Source organism: Lutra lutra, chromosome 18 (assembly GCF_902655055.1).
Source record: "Lutra lutra chromosome 18, mLutLut1.2, whole genome shotgun sequence".
NCBI lineage: Eukaryota > Metazoa > Chordata > Mammalia > Carnivora > Mustelidae > Lutra > Lutra lutra.
The window spans coordinates 19,722,234-19,730,866 of record NC_062295.1 but is presented as its reverse complement, the minus strand read 5'-3'; the positions used below and the strand labels follow the sequence as shown (position 1 = coordinate 19,730,866).

The window sequence follows — 8,633 nt, the reverse complement described above, 5'->3', positions numbered from 1 at the left end:
GAGTTCTCTTTTAATGTGCTTTGTAGTTTCTAAAGTTTTTAAGTTTCATGAGGTACAGTTGATCTTTTTTTTTTTCTTTTAGGGACTTGTGCTTTAGCTGTCATATCTAAAAAACAGTTGCTAACTTCAGGGTCATAGATTGCCCTTATGTATGCTAAGAGTTTCATAGTTTTAGCTCCTATGTTTAGGTCTTTGAACTATTCTGAGTTAAATTTTATACATGGTGTGAAGTAAGAGTCCACTTTCATTCCGTTCCATGTGGATATCAAATTATCCCACAATCTTTTGTTGAAGAGACTGGTAGGAAGCTTCCTTTTATTCCTAGGTTTCTTAGTGTTGACTTTAGCATGATAGAGTATTGAACTTTGCCCAGTGTTTTTTTGGGCAAATGATCATGTGAGATCCCCCCCTCCACCTTTTGTTCTGTTAACTTGGTTTATTACATTGGTGATACATTGTGTTGAACCATTCTTGCTTTCCTGGAATAAATCTCACTTGGTCATGGTATATAATTCTTTCAATATGCTATTGTATTTGGTTTGTTGTCTTGTTGAGAGTTTTTGCATGTATATTTATAAAGAACATTGCTCATAGTGTGTGTGTGTGTGTGTGTATGTTTGGTGTCTTTGTCTAGATTTGTTATCAGCATAATGTTGCTCTCTTAGAATGTTAGAAAGTATTACTTCCTATTGTAATTTATGGAAGAGCATGGATAGGATTGGTATTAGCTCTTTTTCAGTTTTTAAAATTTATTAGTTTTCTTTTGAAGTATTATTGACATTAACATATATTAACATAAGTGTACAAAATGATTAGACATTTGTATAGATTGTAAAGTAATTATCATGGTAGGTCTGGCTACTATCTATTACCATACAAAGGTAAAACATTTTTTTCTTGTGATGGGAACTTCTAAGATTTACCTTCTTATCATCATTTAAATTTGCAAACAGTATTATTGCCTGGAGTCATTATGCTGTGCATTATATCCCCATGTCTTATATTTTATAACTGGAAGTTTGTACCCGTTGATCTCCTACACCCACTTTGTTTATCCCCAACATCCCTTGCCTCTGAAACCACCAGTCTGTTTTCTATATGTATGAGTTTGCTTTGTTTTGTTTTGTTTTAGATTCCACCTATGAGTGAACTCATATGGTGTTTGTTTTTCTCTGACTTAACTTAGCATAATAACCCACAAGGTCCATCCATGTTGTCGCAAATGGCAAGATTCCATTCTTTTTGTGGCTGAGCAGCATTCCATTGTGTGTATCCACATTTTGTTATTTATTACTTATTTCTTTATATAATGTTCTTTCTGTATTTTTTCGTGAGGGGGAGGACCAGAGGGAGAGAGAATCTGAAGCAGGCTCCGTGAGCAGGGGAGCCCCATGCAGGCTTGATCTCAACAATGCTGGGATAATGACCTGAGCGGAAATCAGGAGTTGAATATTTCACAGCCTCAGCCACCCAGGTACTCCTATACCACATTTTCTTTATCCAACATCCACCCGTGGACATTGAGGTTGCCTCCATATCTTGGCTGTTGTAAATAATGCTGCAGTGAACATAGGAATGCGTGTATCTTTTCCAGTTAGAATTTTCATTATCTTGAAAGACAATGAAAGAAGTGAAAGATAAATATCCTGGATTATCTTCCACAGAAGTAGAATTACTGGATTGTATGGTAGTTCTATTTTTAACTTTTTAAGGACCCTCTGTACCATTTTACATAATGACTGTACTGGTTGGATTTCCTCAGCAGTGGACGAGGGTTCGCTTTTCTTCTCACCAGCCCTTGTTATTTCTTGTCCTCTTATTAACAGCCATTCTGACAAGTGTACGGTGGTATCTCATTGTAGTATTTTTGTTTTGTTTCATCTTACCATTTTAACAGGTCACGTGTATTAAAAGGATACGCACCTTGTGTTGTAACTGACCTTCAGAACTTTTGTCATCTAGCAAAATTAAAACTGTACACATTAAACAACAGTGTCCCCTTTTCCTATTCCCAGTTCGTGGTAAAAAACCACTACCCTATTTTCTCTGATTTTGACTACTCTAGGTACTTCATATAGGTATAATCAGGTAGCATTTGCCTTTTGTTTTAAGCCAGCATAGTATCCTCAAGATGTATCCAGGTTGTAGCATATGACAGGATTTCCTTCATTTTTAAGAATGGGTATGATTCCATTGTGTGTATATGCCAAGTTTTCTTTTTGTAAAGTTTTATTATTTATTTTTTTTAAGTAATCTCTACACCCAGCATGGAGCTTAAACTCATGACCTCCAGTTCAAAAGTCAGATGTTCTCTTGACTCAGCCAGCAAGCCAGCCACCACATACCAGATTTTCTTTATTCATTTGTTGTTGGATATTTAGAATGATTCCTGCTTTTGGTTCTTCTGAATCATGTTGCAGTCAACATTGGTGTGCAAATATGCTTTGTAGTTTTGATTTGTTTTTGCCTAATAATGAGTGATGTCTTGAGCAAGTTTTCATGTGCCTTTTAGCCATCTTTATGTCTTCTTTAGAAGATGTCTCCTCAGCTCCTCTACCCATTTTTAGTTTTAAATAAAAAAATTTATTTAAAGATTTTTAAAATTGGGACGCCTGGGTGGCTCAGTTGGTTAAGCAGCTGCCTTCGGCTCAGGTCATGATCCCAGCGTCCTGGGATCGAGTCCCACATCGGGCTCCTTGCTCATCAGGGAGCCTGATTCATCCTCTGCCTCTGCCTGCCATTCTGTCTGCCTGTGCTTGCTCTCTCTTCCTCTCTCTCTGACAAATAAATAAAATCTTTAAAAAAAAAAAGATTTTTAAAATCTTTTTAAAATTTTTCATTTATTTATTTGAGAGAGGGAGAAAGAGAGTGACTGCATAAGCAGGGGGAAGGGCAGAATGAGAAGCAGGTTCCCCTCTGAGCAAGGAGCCTGCTGGAGAGCTAGATCCCAGGACCCCAAGATCATCACCTGAGCTGAAGGCAGCCACTTAACTGACCGAACCACCCAAGTGCCCCCATGTCCAGTTTTTACTCAAATTGTTGTTATTTAGTTGTTTGGGTCCTTTAAGATATTAACCCTTTTATCAGATACACGATTTGCAAATACCTTCTCTAGATCAGTCGTTACCCTTTTATTTTGTTGATGATTTCCTTCGCTGTGCAGATGTATTTTATTTTGATACAGTCCCCCCCCCTTTGCTTTTGTTGCCATTGCCTTTGAAGTCAGGTAAAAAATATGGGCAAGATTGATATGAAGGAGCTTAAGACCTATCCCCTCTTTTATGGTTTTAAGGTTTTTAATCTTAATCCACGTGAGTTAATTTTTGATTATAATGGAAGGTACTAGTCCAGTTGCAGTCCTTTGGCAAGTAGCTGTCCAGTTTTTCCAGCTACATTTACTGAAGAGATTTGTATGTTCGCCATTGTATATTCTGGTCTACTTTATCTTAAATTAATAGACCATATATGTATAGATTGATTTGGGGGCTCTCTTTCTGTTCCATTGCTCTAATGTCTATTTTTATGTGAGCACCATACTATTTTGGTTACCATAGCTTTGTAATATAGTTTGAATTCAGGGACTGTGGTGCCTCCAGCTTTGTCCTTGTTTCTCAAGATTGCTTTGGCTATTTAGAATTTTTGTGGTTCTCTACAAATTTTAGGATTTTTTATTCATTTTCTGTGTCAAATGTCATGGGAGTTTTGATGGCGATGTATTGAATCCGTAGATTGCTTTGCAGAGTGTGGACATTTTAACAGTATTCTTGCAGTCCATGAGCATGAACCATCTTTCCATTTATTTGTGTTTTCTGTAGTTTCTTTCCGTGTATGTGTTTTTCGTCTCTTGCGTAAATTTATTCCTACCTATTTTATTCTTATTTATATAATTGTAAATGGGATTTTTTCCCCTTAATTTCTCTTTCTGGTAGTTTGTTGGTGTATAAAAATGCAGTGTTATTGATTTCACTTACTAATTCTGACAGTTTTTTGGTGGAATCTTCAGGGTGGTTGCTTTTTTTTTTCCCCAAGATTTTATTAATTTGTTTGAGGGAGGGAGGCCAGGGAAGAGAGAGAGAGAGCAGGAACGTGAGCCACGTGAGGGGCAGAGGGAGCGAGAAGCATACCCCCTTCCCCCCACTCAGTGGGCAGCCCAATGCGGAACTCAATCCCAGGATTCTGGGATCATGACCTGAGCCAAAGGCAGCAGCTTAACAGACTAAGCCTCCCAGGCACCCCTCTAGGATTTTCTTTATATGAAGGGTTTGCAAATGGTTACACTTTCATTTTCTAATTTGGATGACCTTTATTTCTTTCTCACATGTAATTGCTCTGGCCAGAACTTCCAGTACTAGTGGTGATTGGGGCATCATTGTGTTTCTCATCTTTTTTTTTTTTTCTTTTAAGATTTTATTTGTTTTCGAGCAAGAGAAGGAGATAGGGCACAGAGGGAGAGGGACAAGGAGAGGGATAGGCAGACTCCCCACTGAGTAGAGAGCCTGATGAAGGGTTCGATCCTAAGACCCCGAGACCATGACCTGAGCTGGAGGCAGACGCTTAACTCACTGAGCCACCCAGGTACCCCCTTCTTTTAAAAAGATGTATTTATTTATTTTAGAGAGTGAGAGCATGAGCTGGGGGAGGGGCAGAGAGAGAGGAAGAGAATTTCAAGCAGACTCTCAGCCAAGCACAGAGCCAAACATAGGGCTCCAGCTCATGACTCCCAAGATTATCACTTGAGCCCAGATTAGGAGTAGGACACTTTATCGACTGAGCCATGTAGTCACTCTGTATTCCTCATGTTAAAAAAATCAGCTTTTTGCTGTTGAGTATGATGTTAACTGTGGGCTTGTCATATATATGGCCTTTATCATGTGCAACTGTGTTCCCTCTGTACACACTTTGTTAAAAGTTCTTATGAATGGATGTTGAATTTGCCAAATATTTATCTGCATCTATTGAGAAGATCATAATATTTTTATCATTTTGCTAATAACGGTGTCTCTCATTGTTTTGGGAATGTTGAACAATCTTTGCATCCCTGGAATAAAAATCCCACTTAATCGTGGTGTATGATTCTTTTAACGTGTTGTTGAATTTGTTTTGCTAATATTTTACTGAGATTTTTTTTAAACATTTTATTTATTTATTTATTTGAGAGAGAGAGATACAGTGAGAGAGATCATGAGCGAGGAGAAAGTGAGAGGGAGAAGCAGACTCCCTGTGGAGCTGGGAGCCTGATGCGGGACTCGATCCCTGGACTCCAGGATCATGACCTGAGCTGAAGGCAGTCGCTCAACCAACTGAGCCACCCAGGCGCCCTTATTGAGGATTTTTACATCTGTCTTCACCAGGGATATCGGCTGGGAATTTTCTTTTTGTTTGTGTGGTGTCCTTGTCTAGTTTTGGTATTAAAAATGAGTTTGGAAATGTTCCCTCCTTTTCAGTTTTTTGGGAAATGTGTGAGAAGGGTAGATATTAAATCTTGGAATGTTTGCTAGAATTCACCAGTGAAGTTGTCTGGCCCTGCCTGGACTTTGGTTTGTTAGGAGGTTTTTTTTTTTTTTTTAAGGTTTTATTTATTTATTTGACAGACAGAGATCACAAGTAGGCAGAGGCAGGCAGAGAGAGAGGAGGAAGCAGGCTCCCCGCCGAGCAGAGAGCCCGATGCGGGGCTGGATCCCAGGACCCTGGAATCATGACCTGAGCCGAAGACAGAGGCTTTAACCCACTGAGCCACCCAGGCGCCCCTGTTAGGAGGTTTTTGATTACTAATTCAATCTCCTTACCCATAATTAGTCCGTTCAGATTTTCTGTTTCTTCTTGACTCAGTCTTGGAAGATTTTATGTTTTTAGGAATTTATGCATTTCTTATAGGATGTCCAGTTTGTTGGTGTGTAGTTGTTCACAGTGGTCTCTAATGATCCTTTTTATATCCTTGGTATCCGTTATAAGTCCTCTTTCATTTCTGGCTTTATTGGAGCCCTCTGTTTTTGTTGGTAAGTCTGGCTAAAGTTTTGTGAGTTTTATCTTTTCAGACAAACTATATTCTTCTGTTGGATGGAATTTTCTGTATATGTTAACAAGTTTTTGTGAACTGATGTGTGAAAGCCATTGTTTCCTTACTGATTTTTTGACTGGATGATCTATCCATTGATGTAAGTGGGGCATTAAAGTCTCCCACTATTGCATTGCTATAATTTTTCCACTTATTTGTTTATTTTTCTTTTTATCAAATAGATTTTATTAATTTGAGAGAGAGCGCGTGAATGAGACTGATAGGAGAGCATGAATGAGGGCAGGGAGGGCAGAAGAGAGGGAGAAGCAGACTCCCTGCCGAGCAGGAAGCCCCATGCTGGGCTCTATCCCAGAAACCTGGGATCATGACTTGAGCCAAAGGCAGCTGCTTAACTGACTGAGCCACCCAGGTGCCCCTCAGTTTTTCCATTTAGATAATGGTATTATTTGCTCTCTATATTTAGGTGTTCCTATGTTGGTTCGTGAATATTTACAAATTTTGTAAATATTTCTTCTTGCTGGGTTGACTCCTTTATCCTTCTGTAATACCTAACTTTGTCTTTTCTTGCAGTCTTTGTTTTAAAGTCTGTTTTGTCTGATAGAAGTAATAGCTATCCCAGCTTTTTTTGTTTGTTTCCATTTGCATGAAGCACCCTTCTTCATTGTTTTATTTTCAGTTTGCATCCTTTTCCATTTCTTGGCTTTCATTTGGTGTGTGTCCTCACATCTGAAGTGAGTCTCCCTAACGCAGCATATAGATGGGTCTTATTGTTGTTGTTGTTAAAGATTTATTTATTTATTTTAGAAAGAGGGAGAGAAAGCAGGGAAAGGGACAGAGAAGGAGGGAGAGAATCCCCAGCAGAATACCCCACCCCCATCCCAGAGCCTGACGCAGGGCTTGATACCAGTACCCTGAGATCCTGACCTGAGCTGAAACCAGGAAATCTGATGCTTAGCCAACTGAGCCCCCCCCCCGCGGCTGCCTGGGCTGCCCTGAGTGCCCTGGGTCTTGTTGTTTGGAATCTATTCAGGCACTTTGTGTCTTTCAAAGTATTTCGTTTATTTACATTTAAACTAGTTATTAGTAGGTATGTACTTACTGCCGTTTTGTTGTTTCTGTTTTTGTGGTTCCTCTTTATTCCTTCTCTTGTGTTCTTCCCTTTGGTTTGATGACTCTCTACTTAAGGATAGCAAGTTAATTTTCTACTTTCAACATAATGATAGTTCAATTTGAATACATTCTAAAGCTCACTGTTTTTACTTTTTCCCCCCATTTTATGGTTTTAATGTAACATGTTAGATTTTAAAATTTCGTATCTCAACTCTTACTACAGTTTTTACTACTTCTGCTTTTTAGTTAGCATACTGGCTTTTTTTTTTTTTTTAAGGTGGAATCTACTGTTTATTTTCATTAAAACTGACATTCAAGAAAAGTGTATGCAGCTCGAGGTGGTGGGTTGAGGCCGCGGTAGGTGGGGACGCGGCGGTAGGTGGGGACGCGGCGGCGCTGCTCCTCCGCTGTCGCCGGGAAGTCCCGCGGCACCGCCAGCTCCTTGCGCGAGCTCTTGTCCCTGGCACGCAGGGCGGTGGCCGCCCGAGCGCCCGAGTCTCGCCCGCCGCAGCAGTCGCACCGCACTTGTAGGCGAGTCCGGAGGTCGAGGGCGGAGGAGAAGTCAGCCCGGAGCTGCAGCAGAACTCCCGAGAGGGAGTTCCCAGAGCACCGCCGCCCAGGCCGGCCCCTCCTGCACACTCCCCCTCGCAGCGAGGCTGCCCTGCACCCGCGCCCACCGCCCGCCCGCCGCGCGATGATCTTCCCAGCAGCAGCGGCAACCCCGGGGGCAGCAGCAACCGCAGGACGCCCTCTCGCAAGCAGCAGTCTCTGGTCCCAGCGCACCCCAGGGCCCCTCCCAGCCCCAGCACCACCAGCAGTAATAACGACAGCAGCTGCAGTAGCAACTCAGGATGGGACCAGCTGAGCAAAAGGAACCTCTGTATCCGAGGGCTGCCTCCCAACAGCACAGACCAGGACCTGGTGAAGCTGTGTCAGCCATATGGGAAGATCGTCTCCACGCAGGCAATTTTGGATAAGACAACAAACAAATGCAAAGGTTATGGTTTTGTCGACTTTGACAGTCCTGCAGCAGCCCAGAAAGCTGTGTCTGCCCTGAAGGCTAGTGGGGTTCAAGCTCAAATGGCAAAGCAACAGGAACAAGATCCTACTAACCTGTACATTTCTAATCTGCCACTGTCCATGGATGAGCAAGAACTTGAAAATATGCTCAAACCATTTGGACAGGTTATTTCTACAAGGATACTGCGGGATTCCAGTGGCACAGGTTGAGGTGTTGGCTTTGCTGGGATGGAATCAACAGAGAAGTGTGAAGCCGTCATTGGTCATTTTAATGGAAAATTCATTAAGACACCCTGGAGTTTCTGCTCCTACAGAACCTTTGTGTGTAAGTTTGCGGACAGAGGACAGAAGAAGAGGCAGAACCCAAACAATACATCCCTAATGGAAGACCATGGCATCCAGGAGGAGAGGCTGGAATGACACTTACTTATGACCCAACCACACTGCTCTACAGAACGGATTTTATCCTTCACCATACAGTATTGCT

At 41.3% G+C, this 8,633-nt stretch overlaps 1 protein-coding gene across 1 annotated transcript; it reads left to right on the top strand.

Moving 5' to 3' along the window:
• Positions 1 to 1,735: 1,735 nt before the first annotated feature.
• Positions 1,736 to 8,433, top strand: LOC125091131 (RNA-binding motif, single-stranded-interacting protein 1-like). Its single transcript, XM_047714574.1, has 2 exons — positions 1,736 to 1,774; positions 7,658 to 8,433. Exons 1-2 carry the CDS (start codon positions 1,736 to 1,738, stop codon positions 8,354 to 8,356), a joined length of 738 nt encoding a protein of 245 aa, XP_047570530.1. The 3' UTR covers positions 8,357 to 8,433.
• The last annotated feature ends 200 nt before the right edge of the window (positions 8,434 to 8,633 follow it).